The sequence below is a fragment of the Erythrolamprus reginae genome, chromosome 1, assembly GCF_031021105.1.
Source record: "Erythrolamprus reginae isolate rEryReg1 chromosome 1, rEryReg1.hap1, whole genome shotgun sequence".
In the NCBI taxonomy this organism is placed as follows: domain Eukaryota; kingdom Metazoa; phylum Chordata; class Lepidosauria; order Squamata; family Dipsadidae; genus Erythrolamprus; species Erythrolamprus reginae.
Genome location: NC_091950.1, coordinates 87,858,558 through 87,884,484, shown reverse-complemented (window position 1 = coordinate 87,884,484; position 25,927 = coordinate 87,858,558). Strand labels below are relative to the sequence as shown.

The following is a 25,927-nucleotide window of genomic DNA, read 5'->3' as shown; positions in this document are numbered from 1 at the left end:
ATACGTTTTGGCAATCTACGTTTTTTTTTTTTAATTATTTTATTATTTATTTATTTATTTTTGTTTCTGATTTTTGGCTGGGTATTTTAAGAGAACACTGCAGCTATAAAATATCTTAGTTTTAGCAGAATGTCTCATGCTGTTCTGCTTAACAAGCTAATGAAGTAGAAGCTGGATGGCTAAGTGGATATATATTTAGTCTGAACGTTGTATACAACGTGTGCTAACAGCAAGCCTTTCAGAAACTAGGATGAAGAATTAAGTGAGCTACCGCTTGATCTTAGCACTGTAGTTTCTGCATCTTGATTTATGTATTAGCAGATTGTTAATTCAGCCAATTGTGGGATTTTTGTAGGACTTTGTTCCCTATCATATCCAGTAAACTAAGTTTTTAACCATTCAATATTTCTTTATCAGGATTTTTTTACCCTATTTTTATCAGTTCAGGCATACACTTATTCATTGAAGACGTCAAAAGACAACATAAAATTTTGTATTGACTTATATGAAAAGATCAGACAACATTTTGTTTAATCAATGCTGACTCAAAACCAAACAGCAGCTAACCTTTGTTTTCTCATCCACAACTCTGAGTCCATCTGCCGAAACCCACAGGACTGCTTTAACTGCCTTCTTTCCACTCTTGCGGGGAAGGAAAAGGAGAAAAAAAGGATTATTGCTAGGCTGTTAAACAAACTGAATTCTGATTTCCTCTTTCCAAGAAGCACAAAAGTCATAGAGACGATATCCAACTCCAGCAGGAATGCCCAAAGCCAGATATTCAGTTCAAACAGCAAGAGCTCCAGAGAACCAAGCTGAAGCCAGTTTTTAAAAACACAGTGCAAAAGGAAGGGGAAAGAACAGGATGAGTCAAGTGGGTTAAAAAAAACTCATATAAAGGCAAAGAATTCAAACTTAAATTCTTTACCTATTTAAAACCAAATAAACCATCAGTTAACTCTGATGCTTAAGGAGTTACATCACAAGTAGCTTTCCCCCTTCCAACTTTTCGCAGTCAATGTTCTTGTTTTCCCTTTATCTCAACATTCCACCCAAGTTCCTCTCAAAGGAATTATGCATAACACTGCCATTAAGTTCACTTCTACTGCCTTTTATTTTAAGCTAACTGGTAATGGAAGGCAGTCCTTGCAGATATATGGATGTTTCTATAAATATGGAAACTAAAATCCTGCCTTTCCCACCCCACCTTTTATGAATTTACTTAAAACATCTAAACCATCCTTCCAAAAATATTAATGATCTTTCCATATTAGGTATATTTTTATCCTGCCTTTCCTTAAAGCGCACAAGGAAGTACATATAGTCAATCCATCTTATTTTTTTTATTATTATTATTATTATTTATTAGATTTGTATGCTGCCCCTGTCCGAAGACTCACAGTAACTCTGTAGAAGAGATGTGAGTTACTGACTGGAAATGGGGTGAATTGTTTTTATGTTGTCATCTATTATTTTAGTAGTTGTAAACTGTCCAAAATCATATATGTGAGATGGACAGTTACAGAAATTAAAGTAAATACATAAATCCATTATCCAGGCTGGACTTTTAGAAATCAACACAAATACAAATTAAAATAAGGAATTATTCCAGAAATGATAGTGGAAGCACAGCTCAAAAAGAAAAGAGCAGTTTGATTATCTCCATTTACCATTCTTTGTAGTGAAATATATTTCTCACAGATAATATGCTTAGTGATTGTGGCAGTTTTCACCTCCTGTCCTGTATTGTATAACCTAATTTGCTTATGTAACATCAAATACACTATGGTTATTTCAGCTGTGTTTTAATATGGAATGCTTTGCTAAATTCTCAATTTATATAACTTGGCAGATCAGAGACTAAAATATTGTTAATTTGGTACTTTTTTACTGTAGTAAAAAAGAATATTCAGTAGTTGTTTATTTTGCTTTTTCATCTACTATACAACTTTAAAGCTTACTGTGAACCTATTTACAGCTTTAAAATTTAGCTTAAGACTAAACATGTATGGTAAAAGATTATTACATGCACCATAACATATAGATTTATCAAAAATATTTGATATTTTTTCATTTATATTCTGCCTTTCTGGTCATAATTGTACTATGATTTTTCATCTAATTATGTAGTAAAATGTCTCTATCATGAATCATGCCAAAGCTTAAGCTTCAGATATTGGATGGCTTTGATTTTTGTAGTTATGAAAATACTAAATTAGGAATCATGCTATCTTCCCTTCAAACTTCATCTCTGTCATGATTTAATTAAAGTAGCATTAAGACAGCAATCATAGCTTCTATCTGCAAAATAAGGATAAAATTGGACTTTCGTATAGAGAAGGTTATTAAGGATTACAAAATAATTACGTGAAGTCAGTTGAATAGCTAAAAGTATCTTACTGCTAAGGTAAATTTTTCTATTCCAAGAAGGGATTACAACTTTATAGCAGAGAATAGTAGTCACCACAGATGTTAAGAAAAGTTACTTAAACATATATAAAGTGCAAATAAATAAAGGAAACACTTTTAGTCATAGAAGGGCATCAGTTTCATTTCAGAGAATCTATTTAAATTTATGTATGCAAAAGTAACCTTTTTTGAACTTTGATTTCTTATTTTCAAAAGCTAAGAATTCTGAAACAGTTTGTCTTTTGTTAAAACAACTCACATCCATGCAAAATTATTTTAAATCTTTTCCCTTGTAATTCCAAATAACTGGTTTCAACCCTGTCTTCTGAACTTATCTGTTTACTGAACTGAGCATCCGGTTGTTCATCTTTTAATGTCTGTCTATGGTTTTGTGTGGTTTAGCACTGAATCAAGAGTTTTGTGATTATATCTCATTATACTTGTGGTATTACACCCCTAAATTTGATGCAATGTAGAACTAATATCAGCATTCTTCATTACTGTTAATAAGTTTGCTGCACTTTGTCTGCCGTTCCTTTTTTTCCCTGTTTCAATTTCCCAAATGAACATCTGCACTTAAATTACCTTGATGGTCACCTTATGAAAAGGCAGGATGAAAACTTTAAATGCACACACTCAGAAGAGCTGGAAATATCAGCACTCTTGAACAGTAAGTCGGTCATTCATTAATTCAGAAATTACTTTTTACTGAATGTAAATTATAAACATAACCCTAAATTATATAGCCCAAAAGATTCTAGCTTGACCAGAATCTATGATGTGAGACCTTTGAGGGTGGGGTGAGTGGAGAACCTTTTACAAGCTCTCAGACATGTTTTGTTGCCATTCATTTTGTAGGCTCTCATACATATCACAATGCTATACTATGGATGTAACTCCTTACAGCACAAACACAATGAATCATTAAACTTACTTTTCCAAAGAAGCCTTTGAAGAACTTCCTTTCCTGGAGGAACAGGGGGGACAAGTCGAATGCTATTACTGTAGGTAGCTAAAGTGTCCCAAGGTTTCAAACCAACATATACATATAAAAATGGGGGTTGAAGGAAAATAGGGAATGCTTAAGAGTTATCCATAGAGGATGTGACAGGCAGATATGAAAAGTCCCATGAAAATACATATAAAAGGCTTTACGTGGACTTTTATTAGGACAGCATATAGCTCTGAAATCAGTGGAAAGAGGAAAAAAAGAATAATCAAATCCAATTTCATGCAAAATGTTTGCTTCATTTTGTTTATTCCTTTAGCTTTTAGTTGGGTTACAAGCCAAACTTGGCAGCAGACATGGACTCATTCCAAATTGGGTGATGATGACTTGGAACACACAGATTAATGTATGACATTTTGAAAACTGGAAATTATTAACAGAGATCTAACAGCATGAATATTGCTTTGGGGGGTTGCTTTTTTAAAATGTTCAAACGTATATACTCATCCGGTTATTCTCAAATCATATTTCTGAAGCTGATCTGGCAAAAATGTAGAGCATCTTTATGCCAAGTCTTTCTTGCTGAGTAGAATCTAAATGTTTTTTTCTAAAAGGCTTCACACTAAATTCTTGCTAACATCACACAAATTATTCTTTCCGTATATTTCTTTTCACAAACTGTCAAGGAAAATGAGTGTTCTTCTAAAAACTGGAATAGCAACCTTTGCAACTTTAAGTCGTGTAGAGTTCAACTCCCAGAATTCTCTAACCAGAGCAGCTGGGAGTTGAAGTTCACAAAGCTTAAAGTGCAAAGATTCAAAAACATTCTTCCAGATGTCCTGAATGACAACCTTCATTTCTTTTCCAGTACTGACTAGAAAGCTGGAAATCCAACATCACAATTTACACAGCACAATTTATTTCCTGTCCCAACTATATTTATCATCCAATATTATCCAAATTGCAGAGGCAACATACAATATATATTTAACATGCCCAGTTAAATAAAATGGATGTTACAATTTGATATACAATTAAATTTGGTAGAACTAGTATACATTTTACATGAAGCTTATTTTAGAGCTATTTACCTGTTTCAATCACAAATAAAAGCCTCAATGTATTTTTCTCAAAAGTATTAATCAGGATTGGAAGAAACAAGAGCGTAATAATCATTGGTATGGCATATGAAATATTTTTATTCACATGATCATAGCCTTCCAAATTCATAGGTTCATGATAGTTGGGAGAAAACCTCTCCATCAATATGATGTGCTATTGCAAATGAGTATTTTCCCCTCTTAGAAATCTGCAAGTTGTCATCCCCCCCCCCCCCTAAATTTTCCCATATCTGTCACACGCCTATGGATTTCTCTGATGTTTATAGTTTAGGCCCTTGTACAATCAACAATGGATTTCTTTCAATCATCATAGTTATTTTCTTGCTGACACAAACAGAATATATAATGAAAAAATATGTAAGATACTATGCTTCAGTGCTCAAAGTAGCTTATTATTGCAGTACAATCTTACAGAATTCCCAAATAATTGTTGAGAATAAGAACAACATAAAGCTAAGTAGTTTTTTAAAAATGACTATCACACTGCCAAGTTAAGCATTAAATATCAATATAATCATCTTTCAGAGGGTACACCAGAAGCTATCTTGTTTGGGAGACTATAATTAGTTTCATTTTCAGAAAATGTTAACATGGAAAAAATTGAGATGATCCAGAGACAGTATTATTAGTTGAGAGCATGCAAAATGGATTTAGAATAGCTATGGAAGTTAATATTCAGAAACACCACTAATATTTTAAATAGAATAAAATTATGTTTCTCGTACCTGCTAAAACAAGAACATATATTAACAAATGTATCATACTTGCAAACAAAAGCCTGATATGTTAGAACATCAACACTAAAGACAACTTAAACTAAATTAAAAAGTATGAAGGAAAAATACAGATGTGTTGGGAATTTTGGAAGCTGCAGTCATGAACAGATTGGGAGAGGCCGAGTTGGAAAAAGATTCCCACTTCGCAGCTAAACAGCCCTAATATCACAACCCTCCCCTATTGTCAGAATCAACCATTCCAATTTCTCTCCTACATGTTAGGTTGTCTATTAACAATGGTTATTATTTGCAAGACCATGCCATCATGTCTTTCCAAAATTTGTTCACTGTTTTGACAAAACATAATTCAATATAGACCAAAGTTTAAGCAGTTAGCACAATGTAGGGTTAAAACTGATTTAATAGTATTTCCAAGCAAACATTCCATTTAATTATAACTTTACAATGCTGAATGTCAATGCATGCAATTCAAAATACAATTCAAAATAGAATTAATGAAATGCTTCATAATGAAATAGGTAATAATAAAAAGATTCCCATTCTCCTTAACTGAGCTTGGATATGTTTTTCCCCTATGTAAAAGGAAAAGCAGGAATGAGTATTCCTAGGAAAAGGGGGGGGGGGAAGACCAGGGTATATGTTTTGGGGTGAAATGTTTTGTGTATTTTTTTGTTATCCAGTGAATACAGCAACTGAAGCAAGAAACAGGCATTAGAATGTCTAAAACAGTACAGAAAAAAAGGGTGCAGTTATTCACAAGCTGGTGTGTTGTGTCAACATAACATGGCTACATTTAAAAAGAAAATCTAGACTCAACCACCTCTAAATGGCTCAAGTAGTGTTTTTGAGAAAATTATATTCTACTGCTGCCTTTCCCAACATGGAACATTTCAGAACTTTAGAATGCCTAAGGAGATACATCAGGTTAAAATGGGAGTTCACTCTACGAAACTGCATTTTATTTAAGTTTTTAACAGACTAATCTATGTGACAAAAGTAATTAGTAAAATATGGTTTGAAAAAAAGGACTTCAAGGGGAAAAATCAGTACAATTAGCATTAAGGATCAGTATTTTTAAAAGGCTGCATGGGCTCAATTTCATACAAGTGCTTAGAAAATATTTAGCAGTTTTTTTAAAAAAAACTTGGAGATATTGCAAATATTAGGTAAAAACAAGGTAAGAGTAGTAATGGCATCTTGTAATTTAATCAAGAGAAACACCACTGAAAAATTCAGATGACATAAACGTCTACAAATGGGTTTATTCAGAAAGTCTGAATTAGAGTTCATCCAACAAATGTATCTTTCTAAAATTATTGCATTTTAAATTGTCCTGCATGTAATTTCTATAAACAAATTTTCTGTGCTGCTTAGTTTTAGAGTCTAGGTTGCTGTTCCAGAAGAATGTAATAGTAAACAGCAAAAGCTAACAACACCAGTTGGAAGACCATTATGGCATGTGCTGTTTTTATTAGTGAGGAATCTGGACTTCAATCTTCATCCCATTTTTCCCCCCCTCAATTTCTTCATACACAAGTGAAAACAGATGTTCAGAATGAAAACTGCTCTATGAACCAAATGTCAGCTGTTTAACTGAAAACCTCTGAACAGATATATCTATATCTATATTATATACAACTGCATCTATATCATAAATATCTACATCTACTATTTAAAAATAGTAATTTTGGTCTCTGCTTAGAATATAGAATTATTCCAAATAGCTAGGATGCTTTTACTATAAAAATAATAAGCTCAAAGACAATAGATACATCATATTTCAAAGTCTTCAAACACAACATTGATAATCAAAGTTTCTCAATATTATTTAAGGTGTGAGATAGCTACCACAATCAGGAGCCATTGTTTCAACAATCTTCCTAAGCTACGCTGCAATTCCCCAGTAATAATACGCAATACCTTTACTACTTTAATAAAAAATGTATTGCTTTTGGGGAGGAAAAGACATGTCAATCTGAAGCTGGAAAGATATAAAATAAATTAGTATACATACAGCTTTTAGTCTTTTCACTGCATCTTCACATATATGCATTCCTCTGGATTCATCCACTTCTACGTGTCCCAGATACTGATAATGAAAGGGAAGAAAAAGATATTACATTAAAATAACTTGTTTATATCAATCGACCTGTATCTAGTTAGCCAGATTCAATAATTCAAAGTTTTAAACTTACATAATACTGCAAAACATCAAGAAATAGTGAGACCTGTCCAAAACCCGAAATCTTCCTCCTTATAGAACAGCTTTAAATCAGGGATGTTGGTGGCCTTCCTGACATGAAGTGCCCAAAAGATTAAGACTTTGACTTGGCCATTTCAAAACATTGATTTTCTTTGACTTTAACCATTCTTTGGTCTCACGTGTTTTTTCCTACTGCGTGTCATTTTGAGCTTAGGTTCATCTATGTATATCCTGACATTTTTCTACAGAATTGCTGTTACAAATTGGAATTCATAGTTTCATCCATGTTGACAAGGCGTCGTGAACCAGAAGCAGCAAATAAAGCCCAAACCATAATATTACCAAGGTTATATTTCACAGTTGGGATGAGAGTTTTATGCTGGAATGCATATTTTGTAAAATGCAAGGTCCTCCTTTATTCACGCCACGACACATTTCCACATATCTATTTTGTGAAGATCAGACCAGAATTCTGTTCTTTAAATAAAGCAGGATCTCACACACTCACATCTAATTATCGTCTCATTGACCTCAACACCTGGTTCGAATTTCCCCTTCGAAAAAACTGATAATCCTAGAAAAATCCATGCTTTTGCCACCCACCAATACACTGCTTTTGGATCATTTTCTTGAATGTATAATGTTTTTGACTCGTTTGTTTAATTGGGTTACCTTTATCTTGTTTTAAGATTTTTGTGGACAACAGATCATATTTACATTACATTTATGCAGGAATATTGAAAATTCTAATGGATTCTATAAATACTTAATTTTGTTTTATACTGGTAGGATTTCATCTTAACCACTGCTTATCACTGACTGTGATTTCTGACAGTCTCAAAATGGGTGAGCAGTGTGGTCGGGCAGTAGGAAAAGCAAGTAGGATGCTTGGCTGCATAGCTAGAGGTATAACAAACAGGAAGAAGGAGATTGTGATCCCCTTATATAGAGCGCTGGTGAGACCACATTTGGAATACTGTGTTCAGTTCTGGAGACCTCACCTACAAAAAGATATTGACAAAATTGAACGGGTCCAAAGACGGGCTACAAGAATGGTGGAAGGTCTTAAGCATAAAACGTATCAGGAAAGACTTAATGAACTCAATCTGTATAGTCTGGAGGACAGAAGGAAAAGGGGGGACATGATCAAAATATTTAAATATGTTAAAGGGTTAAATAAGATTCAGGAGGGAAGTGTTTTTAATAGGAAAGTGAACACAAGAACAAGGGGACACAATCTGAAGTTAGTTGGGGGAAAGATCAAAAGCAACATGAGGAAATATTATTTCACTGAAAGAGTAGTAGATCCTTGGAACAAACTTCCAGCAGACATGGTTGGTAAATCCACAGTAACTGAATTTAAACATGCCTGGGATAAACATATATCCATCCTAAGATAAAACACAGGAAACAGTATAAGGGCAGACTAGATGGACCATGAGGTCTTTTTCTGCCGTCAGTCTTCTATGTTTCTATTATCAGGCACAACACATTAAGAATAATAGAATGAGAAGAGTTGGAAGGGTCCATGAAGGTTTCTAGTTATTATTATTTTATTATTATTATTTATTAGATTTGCATGCCGCCCCTCTCCGTAGACTAGTTCCATCCCCATCCAAGCAGGAAAAAAGTATTCAGAGAAATAAAACAGATTTAAAGAAAGATTGAGGATGATCCACTGTCTCTTTTGAATTGTACTGAAAAAACTGAGGATACAGATAGTCCTTGACTTATAGTCATTAGTTTAGTGACCCTTTGAAGTTATAGTGGCACTGAAAAAAGTTACTAATGATCATTTTTACACTTACAACCATGGCAGCATTCTTGCAGTCATGAGATCAAATTAACCCATTGGCAACTGACTTGTATTCATCACTGTTGCAGTGTCCCAGGTGTTAGATATTCTGAAGACTCAGGCTAAGGATACCGTATGTCATCCTGTATGGTTCAACAACTAGTGTTGCTAAGAATCAAGACTGATTTTATGTCACAGTTAGTCAATCAATCAATCAATCAATCACAGAGTATAAATAGTTTTCTGAAGTCATCAATATGACAACTATCATTTCCTATCACATCAAAATGACTGTACATGGTAAACAGGCATAATTTCATGATAGGCTACAGTTGTGTCACCTGGCTTATTATTACCACTTTTTTAAAAAATCTAGAAAGCAGGGATCATTAGTGAAGTCATAACAAATTAATTTCAATTAGCAGTGATGGATATCTAGGTCTAGATCCGGGAATGTTCCATCTTTGATCTTGGATGTTGTGCTTCCCCTTTCAATGTTGGAACATAATCTGAGGGTCTTCTTGGACTCATTGCTCTTGCTTGAAAACCTGTTGGGAGCTGTTGCCAGGAAAGCCTTTACCCAACTCCAACGGGTGTGCCTTTTCTTAGGCTGAGGGCCCTTCAGACAGTCATTCATGCTTTAGTCACTTCATGCAATGCAATCTACAGGGAGCTGCAGGAAAGCTTTAACTTTTCCTGAATGCTGTGGTGCAAGCCATGTCAAAACTCTGCTTTCTGAGCTGTATTGATTGCAAGTTTTAGTCCAGGTGAAATTCAAGGTGCTGGTTGTTACCTATAAGTATGGTCTGATTACTTGAGGGCATAGACTTGGGTACTTGAAGGACTACTTGAGAGACACTTGTCTCTCATAGCATCTGCCTGCCCATTTATTATTCTCCAGGATTGGCACATTTTGGGTTCCTTCAATTAAACAAACAATGGGCACCATCTAACAAAATGAAATTCAATGGTGAAAAAAGTAAGGTTCTATATTTAGGCCAAGAAAAACAAAATGCACAGATACAGTATATGTGGTACATTGCTCAATAGTAGTAACTGTGAGAGGGATCTTGGAGTCTAGTGGACAACTATTTAAACATGAGCCAACAGTGTGCAGCAGCTGCCAAAAAAGCCAACACACTTCTAGGCTGCATTAACAGAGGGATAGAATCAAGATCACGTGAAGTGTTAATACCACTTTATAAGGCCTTATGAGGCCACACTTGGAATATTGCATTCAGTTTTGGTCGCCACGATGCAAAAAGAATGTTGAGATTCTAGAAAAAGTGCAGAGAAGATGATTAGGAGACTGAAGGCTAAAACATAATTGCCTCTTGCTTTTTTGCTGCTGTAGGACACTTGGTCTGCAAAGCTTTATTGACCAAAGTCTCCAGGTGGATCAAGGTCAAATTAATACATCAGGCACAGAATAAGCCTCCCTATTTTACTAAAAACGCACTTAACTTGGCAATCTTTGACACTACTGCCTTACAGGATTACAGTTGTGGGAACTGGGCATGGCTAGTTTGATGAGGAGAAGGACAAGGGAAGACATGATAGCAGTGCTCCAATATTTCAGGAGTTGCCACAAAGAAGAAGGAGTCAACCTATCCTCCAAAGCACCTAAGGGTAGGACAAGAAGCAATGGGTGGAAACTAATCAAGGAGAGAAGCAATTTAGAACTAAGGAGAAATTTCCTGACAGTTAGAACAATTAATTAGTGGAACAGCTTGACTCCAGAAGTTGTGAATGCTCCAACACTATAAGTTTTTAAGAAGATATTATTATTTGTAATCTATCAGGAACCTGGCAGAGCATCTTTTCTATAGTAGCACCTGCCCTCTTGGATAAAGTTCCTCCCAAGATCCAGATGGATCACATCCTGCTTTTGTTTAGAAGAATTATGAAGAACTATATTCTTCACCTGGGACTTTGGTGAGGGAGAGTGACACCCTGGCTTCAGGGTGTTACTCAGTCTGATCTGTCACACTTCCCATATTTTATCGTATTTTATGTTTTCTTAATTTTATTGTAATTTCTTTGATTGTTATGAGACACCCAAATTCATTGACAGTCAGGCAGCACACAACTTTAATAGATTATTATAATGGTTCATCATACATTGGATAAGAAGCAAAGCATCCTCAAGTAAAACAAAAGAAGTCCAGTTGCCTTTTGAAAAAACACCTTTGGGACAACCATGACCTGGATGACTGAGAATTTCCATAGACAATGCCACGGAGCAACATTATTTCCTTTGTAAACCATGTAACATAGATTGAGTTGAGAGTATCTGACTGCTTAGGGTCACCAAGTTCCATCTTCATGGATGAGGGGGAAACGAGAGCCCAGGCCCCCTGAGGCTAATCCCATACCCTAATAAATGAATAATAATACTACTACACTGACTACATACACTGATTGAAATATTATACCTATTTTAAAACCAAAGAATCCAGAACTAAACACCTGCAAAGTTGTACACTTATTCAAAATCATTCTTTTGAACAGAGATAAAACTCCAGCTATATCACTTAGATCAAAGGCAGCTAAAATATTGTCGTAGCACTATAAGAATAGCTAAAATAACTTGCCAAGGGAAAGAATGCACTTTCCCTGAAAGTAAATTCTTTATGCACATTCAAGGCCTTCCAGAAAAATGCTACTCACCTAGAAAAAATTGTAAAATTAGGAGGTTTCCATGTACAGTTGACATTTTAATCATTTTAAACAGCTTCCTGACTAGCCATCAGTATTTGTTGCCAAAAGGAAAGTTGAATAGAATACAGGGTTTAAGAACGTTTCAAAATCTTCTCTGACTTTTGATCTTTCTTGGCTACCACCTTCTGACAGGCTGTTTCTCAGGCTCATTGCAAATATTCTACTGCAAATACTCCTGTTTGTTTGCTTTTGGACAGAAAACTCTTGGACAGAAAACTCTTGGACAGAAAACTCTCAACTATGAAAAACAAAGGCAGTACAGTACACAAAATACTAGGTGCTCCTACCAGGAAATAGAGAAATACTGACATCAGGGTTGTCTTGACTTGCTTTATTAGTCAATATTCAGTAGTTACAAAAGAACTGAGTAGTTACACAAGAACTGAGTCCTTTGGGATTGAGCGGCCTAGAAGTCGAATTAATAAATAAATAATAAATAAACTAAATAGAGATGTTAGAAAAAGAGTTGTTACCAAGGGATTATATATAGTACTGCAAAACATTGACAATAATGTCAGAAAATTAAAGGAGTTTGCAGAGCATACTCTTTTTAAACTTGAGGAAATAGAACTCCTCCTGCATATTCCTTATCCAAGAAAATGGAACGGAGAGTTGGATATTTACTGAAAGAGTAGTAGATCCTTGGAACAAACCTCCAGCAGACGTGGTTGGTAAATCCACAGTAACTGAATTCAAACATGCCTGGGATAAACATATATCCATCCTAAGATAAAATACAGAAAATAGTATAAGGGCAGACTAGATGGACCATGAGGTCTTTTTCTGCCATCAGACTTCTATGTTTCTATGTTTCTATATACAGATCCCACTTACATACTTATAAGTAATTTAAATTTATAACTCAATCAATTCAGGGGAATTGAGTAGTTTCTAATGAAGTCAATCATAACCGGTAGTGTTTAAATTTCACCAGTTTGCCTGAAGAGTAATTGACTCACTTTAAAAAGATGCCCAGCAAAATCAGGTGAATTGAGCTCCATACTAACGCTGCAGTGAACTCTATTCTACTCCACAAACTGACAGAAAGGAAGTTTAAAACCTTTTATTTCCAGAATTTCAAGTATTCAATTTGCATCTTACTAATGAACAGAACTGCTGCCTTAAACGAATTTTCTGTTTTAATATGTTTTAAAAACACCATTATAATCATTCTTTCCCTGTCTTTCTTAAAATTCTTCTTGGCCAGTCTAGAGATTTACGCTAGTTCTCATTTTCTTCAGTTCAAATAGACTCTTATGTTTGTTTATTATAAGACTTCTTCCTGCTATTTAAACACTGCAAGCTAACTTTCATACTTTATGTGAGGTCATATGGGTTTGTGATTCTAATTTTACTTATACTTTTAAACTCTCTAGAACAGAGTTCATTGCAACACTCCTTAAAAGCTTATTTACATAAATCTTCTTTGTGAACCAATGTAGCATCTCAAAAATGCTAAATAAAACACAATGATAGAATAGTAGTGTAGGGGGGGTTGATGAAACTTCTGCCACAAATGAAAACCTCAGTATCAGTTGATAATCTTTTTTATCATATTCTCCCTACAATGCTACTGAGTCAACTTAAGTCAACTCTTAAGTTATGTGAAATCAGGTATAAAACATAAAGTGAGCACTGGTAGTCTTCGACGTAACACCACAAAATTTCTATTGCTAAGCAAGACAGTTAAGTGAATTTTGCCCCATTTTACGACTTTACTTGCCACAGTTCCTTAAGTGAATTCCTGCAGTTGTTTATTGTAAAGTGAATCTGGCTTTCCCGTTAACTTTGCTAGTCAGAAGGTCACAAAAGGTGATAATGTGACCGTGGGAAACAGCAATAATTATAAATATGTTGTGAAGAGTCCAAATTTGACTATGGGGATACTGCAATGGTCATAAGTATAAAAATTGTCATACGTCACTTTTTTCAATGTTGTTGGAATTTCAAAAGGTCACTAAACAAATGGTTGAAGTCAAGGACCACCTGCATTCTGAACAAAGTAAACTTTTATTCAGCAGGTTTAGTGCCTTTTTAATGAAATAATGAGACTTGCATGCAGTAAAACTATTAAAAGGAAAATGAAGATGAATGAAGATCACTTGGGAAAAACAAGAAATTCTAGTAATTGTTCAAAAAGCTGACAAAAGTAGTGTTTTAAATTGAATATTCTTTATCAAGCATTCAAAGCATAATAGTTTGGGTTCACATTAATCTACATTAATCTAAGATTTGTTTTTCCTATTCTTGCTGAATCAATGAAATCTGCACATTCATATCTAATGCAATGCCATAAATAAATATTGTGGTGGCAAAGCTGTGGCACACATGCCAGAAGTAACATGCAGAGCCACCTTTCCGGGCACGCGAGCAGTGGTCAGTTACTCTTCCGGGTTCCGGCATGCCGGCCAGCTGGTCTACACATACGCAGGAGTGCCAGAAACTGGAAGAGCAGACGCCTGGTGCATATGCTGGAAACATGTGCATGCAAATCAGGCAGCTGCTCTTCCAGTTTCTGGTGCTCTCGCGCACTTGAAGATCAGCTGACCAGCATGCTGGAACCCGGAAGAGTAATGAGTGATGACTCGCATGCCCAAGAGATGGGCCATGCGCATGTGCATTGGCCAACCGGTCTTCTAGTTTCTGGCACACATGTGCACTGGGTGGCTGCTCTTCTGGTTTCTGACATGTGCTTGCACACCCAGCCAGCTGGTCTTCAGGCACGAATGTTCACCAGGAGCCGGAAAACCAGGTGGCCGGTAGACATGCGCATGCCAGAAACTGAAAGAGCATTCGCCCAGTGCTGCTCCTCTTCTGGTTTCTGGCGTGTGCATGTGTGCTCCCGTTTCTGCACTCAGTGCCAAAAAGGTTCACCAACACTGCCATAAACCACGATTAACAAACCATAATAATGATATAAAACTAATGGCTTATAAAATGGTTTTAAGGCAATCAGAGCCAAAGAGGTGCTTTTGAGGGGTCTTGACTGTGCCTGCTGCATCTATTGGTCCCTCCCTTAAAGAAGCTGCATGTTTTTCTGGTTCCCATAGTAGCAACACAATCCCAAGAAAATATGCCTTTTAAGAAACCAACATAGGAATGGCCAAGGGCATGCTGTCAGCCTCTCCTTAACTCAAACACAATTTTTCACTGCATCATGCTGTTACAGTGAAAGGCTGGGAAAAGACACTACTTCTTTATAGAAGCACTGATAGGTAAGGCATGTGCACCTATGCTGATCCTAAAGTACCTTTTTGGCTTTATATTTAAAGCCCTTTGTATCCCTAATGTGTATCAAAACAAAAAAATAAGCAGGTGATCCCATACTTTTGGAACTACAAAAGTAATCTCTAGATACAGTTGTCTGTGTGGATTAAAATTACAATTAATACATTTTAGAATTTTCAGCCTTACTCAAAGCTATTTTATAACACTGTTGTATAAAGAAATGCCACAGGGCAAAATATAGATTCAAACGTGAAAGCATTTTTACTTGCAAAGGAACATAAACACAAGTACTTTGTTCAACTATGTCTGCCTTTTCTAACAGGTCTTCTTTCCTCATTCCTAAAACCTACAAAGGGTTCTGCCGGGCTCTCTGATAGGAGCCTCCCGAAAATTCAAGGGTACAAATTTCAGACACACAAACGTTTGAAAATTCAAAACAATGTTTTTTATCACAAAAGTCAAAATAAACTAAGCACTCTTTTTGTATTGCAAAGAGCACTCTTCCCAAAACAACCAGGTAGTCTGTACAGTTTCCCTTAAGCAGTCAGTAAGTACTTAGCCAGCAGCTGTGGAGAAACTTCACACCCCTTCTTCTTCCAAGGAAGGGAGACACACACACACACACACGCTGCTCTGCTTTGGTTTCAAAGGCGTGAAAAAGCAACAAAGTCCAGCACACAAGATTCCTGACGAAACTGCAACAGATATTCTTCCACAATGACCAAACCCACATGCTGCTATTTATAGCAGCAGCCCTAATTACTGGAGCCCCACCCAAACCCAAGTGGCCTCACTTATTTCCTGTAATATGTTCTTATTTGGTCTCTTCTACGCATAATTCTGCGCTTGGGTGGGTCCAAAATGTCATCATCTGAAGCTATAGAAGATAAGGAAGATTGACTGCCTTGGCTGTGTGCCAAGCCCTCCTCTGCCAAGTCACTCCCACCTTCTTCTTCGTCCGAGGAAACTAAACTCTGAACTGATTCAGTCGACAATAACACAGGCCTATGACATGTTGAATTTTCCCCTGCATCCACCTCTCCATTCCCTGGGGCAGGAGCTGGGCCAGAGCCAACCACAACACAAAGAATCTAAATTTACCTTCATAAAATGCTTTATTGTTAGAAACCATTCCGAAAATGGAGAGAATATAAATACAGTATTTATTTATAACATTAAGTTTATATCTTAATCAGATTTGTATTAAATGGTGAGTCGGTAATTTATTTTAATGTTATTTATCTCAGAGGAAGCATCATATTTTCTCTGAGAAACAAGCCCTAATGTTAAACAATGGCCTTATGTTAAAAAAAAGCCCTAATGTTAAACCAAGGCCTTAACTATGTCTTGCTCTATTTCAGTGTGGGATCCTGAATTATGATTGTTTCTGCCCTTGCCTGTCCATTGTTCATGTAATCCAATAGCAGCCAAAAGAGAAGCCTTTTTAAGCTGCCCTTTCTTATCCCCACATATCAAAATCCGTATCTGCCTTATTCATTCCACAGAAATGAAAAAGTGCTTAGGAAAGTACAGATATATTCAAGATACATAATACCCTTACAAAAGGAGATGCATAGAGATGAATGAATCTGTCATTAAAAGAAACCCACAAACACAAATACAGTGATACCTCGTCTTACGAACTTAATTGGTTCCGGGCCGAGGTTTGTAAGGTGAAAAGTTTGTAAGACGAAACAATGTTTCTCATAGGAATCAATGGAAAAGCGATTAATTCGTGCAAGTCCAAAACTCACCCCCTTTGCCAGCCGAAGCACCCGTTTTTCCACTGCTGGGATTCCCCTGAGGCTCTCCTCCATGGGAAACCCACCTCCGGACTTCCGTGTTTTTGTGATGCTGCAGGGGAATCCCACCAGCGCAAAAACGGACGCTTCGCTGGCAACAGAAATCCAGAGGCGGGGCATCCCAGTGGCAGCAGCTTGGGTTTGTAAGGTGAGAACAGTTTGGAAGAAGAGGCAAAAAATTCTTAAACCCCGGGTTATTATCTCAAAAAGTTTGTATGACGAGGGGTTTGTAAGACGAGGTATCACTGTACTAGAAAGTAATTTTTAATCAAACAGGACCACCATCTTCTACCAAACTTTGGGTGGCTCAGGATCAGGAGATAAAACCATATCCATGTACAATAAAAATATTAAAAATATTGAAACCAAAGACCTGGCACCATAGCTAAACTTTCCCATGAAGCCCACAACAGGTCAATTCATGAAATTGACGCCTTACACTAGCCCAGTGCTTGAGGAAAAAAATCAGCCTTGAGTGCTTTTTGGAATCTTAAAAGAGTGGGACGTGCTGCCAAATTTCAGGGAGATGGGGCTGCCACAGAAAAGGCAACCGTCCTAGGTCCCCATAAAATGACAACATTCGAGGGAAGGGTCTAGGAAAGTGCCGCCCTATCCAATCTCATAGGATGGGCAGATGTTCTTAGGAAGAGCCAGTCCTGTGCCATGCAAGGCGTAATAACCAGCTCGCAAAAGTGCTACTGAGATTACAATAAAAGCAACAAAGTGGAAAATTACCAGGAATTAGAAAACAATCCATCACTATTTTGTCTGCCTGCAAGACTCACTCTTGCTTGTTCCAGAAACCCCAGTTACAAGCAAGTTGTGATGCATACATGCATGCCACTTCTGCGGCCTGGTTCCAAATAGCTTCCCTGTATGATCATTCGTTCTGGATCCAGAATGATAATTCGTTCTGGATCCAGATCAGTATTGGGCTGTGGGCTGGGGGTTGGTCATTCTTGCTTTAGCATCACTATAAAACTTTAGGAACTGAATGACTACAGACCAGTTGCTCTAACATCTGTAGTTATGAAAACCTTTGAAAGGCTAGTGATGTTTCACTTGAAAGCCATCACGGATCCACTGTTAGACCCCCTGCAATTTGCATACCGAGCAAATAGATCAACAGATGATGCTGTTAATATGGCTCTACACTACATCCTTCAACATCTTGAATCTCCAATGACCTACGCTAGGGTCCTCTTTGTGGACTTCAGTTCAGCATTCAATACCATCGTACCGGACATTCTCTTAACCAAACTAAATCAGCTAGCGATACCTGAACACACTTGTAAGTGGATCACGAGCTTCCTAACAGACAGGAAGCAGCAGATGAAGCTAGGAAAAATCACATCAGATACATGTACAATTAGCACAGGTGCCCCCCCAAGGCTGTGTACTCTCACCACTTCTCTTCTCTCTATACACTAATGACTGCATCTCAAACGATCCATCTGTTAAACTACTGAAGTTTGCAGATGATACAACAGTGATCGGACTCATTCAAGACAATGATGAATCCGCATACAGACGGGAAGTTGAACAACTATCCTTGTGGTGTGACCAGAACAATCTAGAACTGAACACACTCAAAACCGTAGAAATGGTGGTAGACTTTAAGAGAAACCCTTCCACCCTTCCACCTCTCACAATACTAGACAACACAGTATCAACAGTAGAGACCTTCAAATTTCTAGGTTCTATCATATCTCAAGACCTAAAATGGTCACCTAATATCAAAAACATCATCAAAAAAGCACAACAAAGAATGTTCTTTCTGCGCCAGCTCAGGAAGCACAAACTGCCCAAGGAGCTGCTGATACAGTTCTACAGAGGAATCATTGAGTCTGTCATCTGCACCTCTATAACTGTCTGGTTTGATGCTGTAACCCAACAGGATCGACACAGACTTCAGAGGATAATCAGAACTGCAGAAAATAGGCGTTGATTGCTTACCTGAACGCCTCTTCTCGTACGGTGAGCGGGTACAGCAGTCACATGGGTTGCTCATGTCCAATCCGGTGGAACTGAGCCTAGTGTTAAAAAAGCTTGCCGGATCCGCCCCTTCCCCAGAATTCGCGAATCCATAGACTAGGCTCAGCTGTGAAGCTCTGTAGTGTTCAACTCTTTTTGTGAGAGGAAGAAAGGTTATAGGAAGGTAAAGAAGACACATACAAGGGCGGGAAGTGACTGCTGTACCCGCTCACCGTACGAGAAGAGGCGTTCAGGTAAGCAATCAACGCCTATTCTCCGTACTGAAGGAGCGGGTCCAGCAGTCACATGGGACATACCCAATAGATGGTCCCTAGGGTGGGATTAGATTGCTATCGTGTGAGATAACGGATTGGAGTACCCTTCTGCCGAAGGCAGCGTCCGCTGAAGCGTAAGCATCAATCTTGTAGTGCCTGATGAAGGAATTTGGCGAGGCCCAAGTGGCTGCTTTGCAGACCTCCTCCAACGGGGCTTGAGTCGCCCAAGCGGCCGAGGTGGCTGCGCTCCTGGTGGAATGCGCTGTGATGTTCCTTGGAACTGAGAGGGAGGCCGACTCATAGGCCTTAGATATAGTCCCTCTGATCCAATGGCCTATTACTGTTGAAGACACTTTGGCACCCATGACTCTGGGGTGATAGGCTATAAAAAGTGCTTCTGACCTGCGAAAGGGTCCTGTGCGTTGGATATAGATTCTCAGCGCTCTAATGAGATCCAGGGTGTGCCATCTAATTGCCAAGGGATGGTCTCGTTGGAGGCAGAAGGAAGGTAGGACAATGTCCTGAGTTCTGTGGAACATGGAACTGACCTTGGGTAAGAAGGTAGGGTCCAGTCGCAAGACTACCTTGTCCTGATGAAATTGACAAAGGTCCTGCCTGATTGAGAGGGCAGCCAGCTCCGAAATGCGTCGGGCAGAGGTAATAGCCACCAGGAATGCTACTTTAAAGGATAGGTACCTGAGGGACGCCGATTTTAAGGGTTCATATGGTGCCTGCGTGAGGGAATGGAGAACCCGTGGCAAATCCCAGGATGGATACCTGTGAACCTTGGAAGGTCTGAGGTTGGCTATGCCCTTGAGGAATTCCTGAACTTCCGGGAAGGATCGGAGAGGCTGTCTGCGGGGGCCCCCTAGGACAGATGAAATGGCTGCCAGATGACGCCGGAGGGTGCTGGTGGAAAGTCCTTTATGGAAACCTTGCATAAGGAAGGAAATGATTCTGTGTATGGGAATGCACAGGGGAGAGAGGCCTTCCTGTAGACACCACTGGTGAAACTTGGACCACGTGTGGTCGTAGATTCGATTGGTCGAACCCCTTCTGGCCTTTAAAATGACCTCCACTGTATCGGGGTCGTGACCACGCAGTTCTAAGTCTCTCCTGATAACAGCCAGGCGGTGAGGTGGAACCACTCCGGATCTGGATGGAATGAGGCCCCCTGCCGCAGCATATCCCCCGAAACGGGGAGTCGCCAAGGGTCCTGGACGGACAACTGTTGGAGATCCGCGAACCAGGGCCGGCGGGGCCAATGAGGGGCGATTAAGATTACTCGGGCCCTCTCGGTGAGGACCTTGTGAATCACGTCCGGGAGAATTGGAATTGGAGGAAATGCGTAAAGTAGGCCTGGAGGCCATGGACTCCGGAGGGCATTGATTGCTTCCGCTCCCGGGGATGGAAATCTGGAAAAGAAGCGAGGGAGTTGGGCGTTCGCATTGGTCGCGAAGAGATCCAGAATTGGTAGGCCGAATCTGAGGCTGATTTGATGGAACAAGTCTTGATGGAGGTTCCACTCTCCTGGGTCTATCGTTGCTCGAGATAGCCAATCCGCCTGGACGTTGAGGCTCCCCGAGATGTGGTCGGCTAGGAGCGACCGAAGATGTTTTTCCGCCCAAAGGCCTAACTTGAGGGCCTCCCTCATGAGGGCCTTGGATCTCGTGCCCCCCTGTCTGCAGATATGGCTTTTTGTGGCAATGTTGTCGGTGAGGATGAGAACGTGCCGGTTGGGAATGCGAGGAGAGAAATGCTTCAGAGCCAGGGAAACGGCTCTTAACTCTAGCCAATTGATTGGCTTGGAGGCTTCCTCCGGGGACCACGTGCCCTGAGCTATCATCCCCTGGGCGTGGGCGCCCCATCCCGATAGACTGGCATCTGTGGTGATGACAAATTGATCCGGGCACCTGAACGGGGATCCCTTGTCCATGGCCGAAGACTTCCACCACTTGAAGGATCTGCGAACAATTGGTGGGATGACAATGCGACGCTTTGAGTTGCTGTGCCCCGATCTCTGAAAGGGTAATAGGAGCCACTGTAGTTCCCTAGCATGAAGGCGAGCCCAGGGAATGATGCCTATGCATGACACCATTTTCCCCAAAAGGGAAGACAGGGTTACTATGGATACTGAAGGTTTAGATAAAATGCAAGAAATTAACTCCCCTATACTGGATTTTCTCTCGGGAGAGAGAAAGACCTGGGAGGATTCTGAATTAATAATGGATCCCAGGTGTAAGATGGATGTGGAAGGTTGGAGATGACTTTTATCAAAGTTGATGGAAAATCCATGGTCCTGAAGGACTGACATGGTGATAGAAAGGTCTGATTTCACTTTCTCTAGGGAGTTCCCATGAATCAAAATATCATCAAGATAACATAAAATGTGAATGGGAGACGCCCGGATATAGGCCGCCAGGGACCCCAAGAGCTTTGTAAAGACCCGAGGGGCCGAGGAAAGGCCAAATGGCATCGCCCTATACTGGAAATGCCTGCCTTGAAAGGAGAAACGTAAAAATTTTCTGTGGCATTTGGCTATAGGAATGTGGAGGTAGGCCCCAGTGAGGTCTAAAGAGACCATGAAATCTCCCGTGTGGATGGCGGCCAAAATAGATGATAAGGAGTGCATCTTAAACTTCCTATATTTGATGAATAGATTAAGCTTCTTTAAATCCAAAATAGCTCTCCAACCTCCGGAGGATTTTGGAACCATAAATAGGATGGAATAAAAACCTAGACCCTTCTGACCGGAGGGAACCGGTTGAATGGCTCTGATGGACAATAAGTGAGAAATGGCCTCCTCCATACGGTTACAATCTGAGGAGGACCTGGGAGAAGGGCAGGAAATAAAACGTTTCGGGGGGGGAGAAATAAATTCTAAAAGAAGGCCTGTTTGAACAGTGTCAATGACCCAGGGGTCCTTGGAGGTGAGACGCCAATTAGAGGCGAAATGGGCTAGGCGACCACCTATGGGAATTGAGGAAAAATTACCATCTAGGTTTCTTTGAAGCCCTGTTAGAAGACGCTCCCCTTTGGAAGCGAAAACCTCTGCCCCTGGAGTTCCTACCTTGGGAACGAAAGCGGGGGGAATACTGACCTGGAGATCTCTGATAGGAAGCCGCTTGATCTTGCTGACGCCCTGGGCGACGAAAGGACTGCGTTTTGGTAGCCTTTTTGGTGGTTGGACCCAAAACTTTCTTCTTGTCCGTGGTTTCCGTGAGGAGTGGATCCAGAAGATCACCGAAAAGAAGGTCGCGCTTTAAGGGTCCCAGGGATAACTGCCACTTCTGGCGTACTCCTGCTTGCCAAGGGCGAATCCATAGGAGTCTTCTTGCCGTTGTAGAAGCTGCAATAGACTTAGCAGAAAATCTAGTAGACTGTAAAGTGGCATCAGCCACGTACTGGGCAGCTGCAAAGACCTTGTTGAAGTCTTGTTGAGCTCTCAAGTCATCAGGAGGAATATGCTGTTGAAGTTGGCAAAGCCACAGAAGCATGGCTCTGGAGAAAAAGGAAGCCGCTGCAGAACTTTTAATGGCCCAGGAATCTGCGGTGAATCCTCTTTTGAGCATTTGTTCAATCCGCTTGTCCTCTGGGCGGAGGACCTCGTCCGCTTCGCCTGGCACAGCAGCCGCCGAGTGAAGGATCTTGACAGGATCATCCGGTTTAGGAAAGGATAGGAGCTCCTCATAGGAAGAGGAGAGTTTGTACAATTTCCTGTCCTTGGTTGAGGGATTAAGCCCAGAGGTTGGGAAATCCCACTGCTTAAGTAAGGCATCTTTAAACAATTTAGGCATAGGAATTACCTCGTTATCCTCCTGTTCCTCTGTGAAGTAAGGTAAATTCTCCTCCGGGGGATCAGTGGATGTGGAGGCCTGTTTCTCCTGGGCCGCCAATCCCGTGGAAATTCTAGCTTTGAGGAGGAGAGATTTGAACAATTGAGAAGGAAAAATAGTAATTGGAGAAGGAACCTTTATTTGGGATTCCTCATCATCTGAGAGGCCTTGAAAAGGATCCTCATCCTCCTCCATATCCTCATATTCGTCCTGAGAGGAATCTGAATCATCCTGAATAGGAGCTCTAACCGCTGGGGAAGAACCCAAGGGGCGGGAGGGGCGAGGAGGAGGAGGAGGTAAGGGAAGCTCATTGATGGTAGAGAATTTAGCATCAATGGCCTTGGACAACACAGAAAAAATAGATTGGAATTCAGGAGGTAAACTAGAAATATCAGCAGGAATGGCAGAAGAATCCCTGAAGGCCTGGGAGGATCCTGGCTGGGGGGAATCTTCAATAATATCTGGTTCCTCTGGACCTATTCCCCATAGGTTAGGTTGGGGTCTGTCTAGGTTTGGCTCATCCAGAGATAACACAGGGACCCCAGAAGGAGGCAGACTAGAAGCCTCTGGGGGGTCTTGACTACTGAGTACTTGGGCCTGTACTTTCAAACGCTTTGCTGATTTGTCATGGATTTTTTGTAGGGCTAGGTCCCTTCTCTTCTCAGCCCTGGTGACCTTGGTCGAGGGGCGGGCCCCTGAAGAAGAGGAGGTCGAGGCCTGGGGGATACTGGTAATCTCATCGCCTGTAGGCCTGGCCTCTCTGGGACCTTTAGTTGTGCCTCTCTTGGGAAAAGTAGCCATAGTCTGACAATTAACAGAAGACCAGGCTGAGCCAAGTAACTGAATAATTTGGGAGAAGATTTCAAGGACTTCCCAAGAGGAATGGATCCTGCTCCGAGGCCTCGGAGCTGCTGAGACTTGAGGGCAATCTGGGCAAACCCAGAGTTCGTGTCCCCAAATACAGCGTGGCCAGCCTCCCTAAACTTAAATTAAAGTAAACCAAGGCACTCTGGTTGGAGGCTTAGCCGGTGGAGAATTAAGCCTGAGCGTCCCAAAGCCCACTCCGGGATCCACGCGGTGGACTGAGGCCTACGCGGCTGGCAGGAGGCCAACACGAGAGGCCTAAATTTAAAAAGGGCGCGAAGGCATTCGCGCCGAAAAAATCGCTCCGTAATAGAATTCTTAAAGGGGAAGCGATCGACTAAGTCCAGGAGACTAGAACAAGCGTCTCACTCCGCAGGAGGTATTTCTTAAGCCCTTTTACAATAATACAATAATGAATCAATGAATCAATACTTGCACCAAGACCTCCAGGCCAAAGGATTAAAAGAATCCACAAGCGGCAGCGGGGATCGTAAACGGCAAAACAGCCGGGGGAAAACGAAACCGCAACTTCTCCCAAGGAAAAAAGCCGAGCCACAAACGGCTGGCGCTATTAGTGCAAGTAAATAAATAAGGATAAAACAATTCTTACTACTTTTGAAGGAAAAGATCGAAGGGAAGGTGTTAGAATGTTGAACGAGCTATCACAATACAACCGCAGGATATGCGAACTGAGCGAATTCTGGGGAAGGGGCGGATCCGGCAAGCTTTTTTAACACTAGGCTCAGTTCCACCGGATTGGACATGAGCAACCCATGTGACTGCTGGACCCGCTCCTTCAGTACGGAGAAAACAATTGCTGCCAACCTGCCTTCCATTGAGGACCTGTATACTGCACAAGTCAAAAAGAGGGCTGGGAAAATATTTATTGACCCCTCACATCCTGGACATAAACTGTTTCAACTCCTACCCTCAAAACGTCACTACAGACCACTGCACACCAAAACAACTAGACACAAGAACAGTTTTTTTCCGAACGCCATCACTCTACTAAACAAATAATTCCCTCAACACTGTCAGACTTTCTACTAAATCTGCACTTCTATTCTACTAGTTTTTCTCATCATTCCTTTCACCCATTTCCTCCCATGTTGACTGTATGACTGTAACTTGTTGCTTATATCCTAAGATTTTTATTAATATTGCTTCTTCATTGCTTATTTGACCCCTATGACAATCATTAAGTGTTGTACCACATGATTCTTGACAAATGTATATTTTATTTTATGTACGCTGAGAGCATATGCACCAAGACAAATTCCTTGTGTGTCCAATCACACTTGGCCAATAAAAATTCTATTCTATTCTATTAAAGAAATCTGCTGGTTTCTATCAGCCCAGCTTGTTTTAGGTTCTTATAAAATGTACTCTCCCTTCGCATCCTTTTAAAATTGCTTCCTTTAACGAAACCATTTGTTACTTCCTCCCATCTGAAGTAATCAAAATGCCAAAGAAACCAAAAACAAAACAGGGTTAGGAGCATAATGTAAAGGTTACTTCTGTTTATCAGAAATTATTTCAAGACACTAGGCATATGAAGAATTTACCCAGAGAGAAGAAGGACTCCCTCTGGGAAACAGAATAAGTATATATATATATTTTTATCGCTCTTAAGTGTGAATCACACTTTATGCCTTTGCTAGCAATTTTCTATAATTAACTTTTTATGTAAAACTATATATTTTTAACATGAAAGACGTGCAGAAACTTTTACAATACTAGAAATCTGGAGAACATTTATTTAATAATTAGGGACGTTTATTAAAATACCCTCGGAACATAGCAGAAGGTTAACAGTATTTCAATCAATTAATAGGCTTACAAAATAAGCTTCCCCGTATGATAATTCATTCTGGATCCAGAATGCTTCCTTGAAAGAGGGAACATTTGCACCTGCTTTGAAGGAGGCAGGGGTCTGTCTCCTACTCCACAAGTCATCGCTGGACCCAACAGTGCTGGACAATTTTCATCCTGGGTCCAATTTTCTCTTGCAAA

At 39.8% G+C, this 25,927-nt stretch overlaps 1 protein-coding gene across 11 annotated transcripts in view; it reads right to left on the bottom strand.

The window, feature by feature from the left end:
* The window catches only part of NUMB (NUMB endocytic adaptor protein), a 92,277-nt gene that overhangs the window by 18,159 nt on the left and 48,191 nt on the right, over window positions 1–25,927 (bottom strand). For 6 of the 11 annotated variants that reach the window (XM_070758289.1, XM_070758326.1, XM_070758281.1 and 3 more), the window contains exons 3-4: window positions 7,231–7,305; window positions 568–642 (exon numbers count right to left, since the gene is read on the bottom strand). In XM_070758289.1, coding sequence (XP_070614390.1) covers window positions 568–642; window positions 7,231–7,305 — 150 coding nt within the window. Of the gene's footprint in view, window positions 1–567; window positions 643–3,343; window positions 3,377–7,230; window positions 7,306–25,927 lie in introns of all 11 variants that reach the window. The other 5 variants (XM_070758266.1, XM_070758248.1, XM_070758309.1 and 2 more) reach the window with 1 other exon arrangement.